General features: G+C 40.1%; 1 protein-coding gene across 2 annotated transcripts in view; it reads right to left on the bottom strand.

The window, feature by feature from the left end:
- Nucleotides 1–327, bottom strand: part of alcamb (activated leukocyte cell adhesion molecule b) — a 26,631-nt gene extending 26,304 nt beyond the window's left edge. Inside the window, exon 1 of one of the 2 annotated variants that reach the window (XM_016288653.1) lies at nucleotides 81–327. In XM_016288653.1, coding sequence (XP_016144139.1) covers nucleotides 81–135 — 55 coding nt within the window. In that variant the 5' untranslated portion in view covers nucleotides 136–327. The remainder of the gene's footprint in view (nucleotides 1–80) is intronic. The other variant, XM_016288652.1, reaches the window with a different exon arrangement.
- Between the last annotated feature and the right edge of the window lie 309 nt (nucleotides 328–636).

Below are 636 nucleotides of genomic sequence, written 5' to 3'. Positions count from 1 at the left end.
AAAAAAAAAAATTAAAAAAAAAAAAAAAAAAAAAAAAAAAAATATATATATATATATATATATATATTCTGTTAAGTTACCTTGAGTCATCAGTGATACGGTGAGCAGACACCTTAAAAGAGCGGTCCGGTGCATCTTTCGGCAGTCTGGATCTCTCTGCCTCGAGAAAATATCCTTGCGTTAGAGCGTCCTTGCAGGAAAATGTTCTGGAAAGCGCAACAACACACGCAACATGCGTCAGGAAATTCAAACTTTGAGGTTATTCCCCACGTGTTACATCTGCTGAAACCCTGATGGGCGGTTATAGTAGGGCTGGGAATCGATTCCTAAAAGAATCGATTCCTCGATTCCGAGGCGTTGGGAATCGAGAGTCGATTCCATCAAGGGAATCGACTCCTCGTTCAGAGCCTTTTTCAGTTCAACAAAGCTTATCTATGGGTGTCTCTCAAACGGAAGGCTGCACACATTTAAATTCACGAAAATAAACTGAAAGAAAACGAGTCGGTACTGATCATCTGAATTTTAGGACGCAGCCTTCCGTTTGAGAAGCACCATTCACCTCCCTCATGCTCGCTAAAAGTGATTAGAAGTCTGATTAGTTTCCTGATTCGGATAGATAGTTTTAATGAACCAGTT

This window comes from Sinocyclocheilus grahami, unplaced genomic scaffold (assembly GCF_001515645.1).
Source record: "Sinocyclocheilus grahami isolate Dianchi unplaced genomic scaffold, SAMN03320097.WGS_v1.1 scaffold233.1, whole genome shotgun sequence".
Lineage (NCBI taxonomy): Eukaryota > Metazoa > Chordata > Actinopteri > Cypriniformes > Cyprinidae > Sinocyclocheilus > Sinocyclocheilus grahami.
Note: the sequence above shows the minus strand (reverse complement) of the source record. Positions and strands in the feature narration are given on the sequence as shown.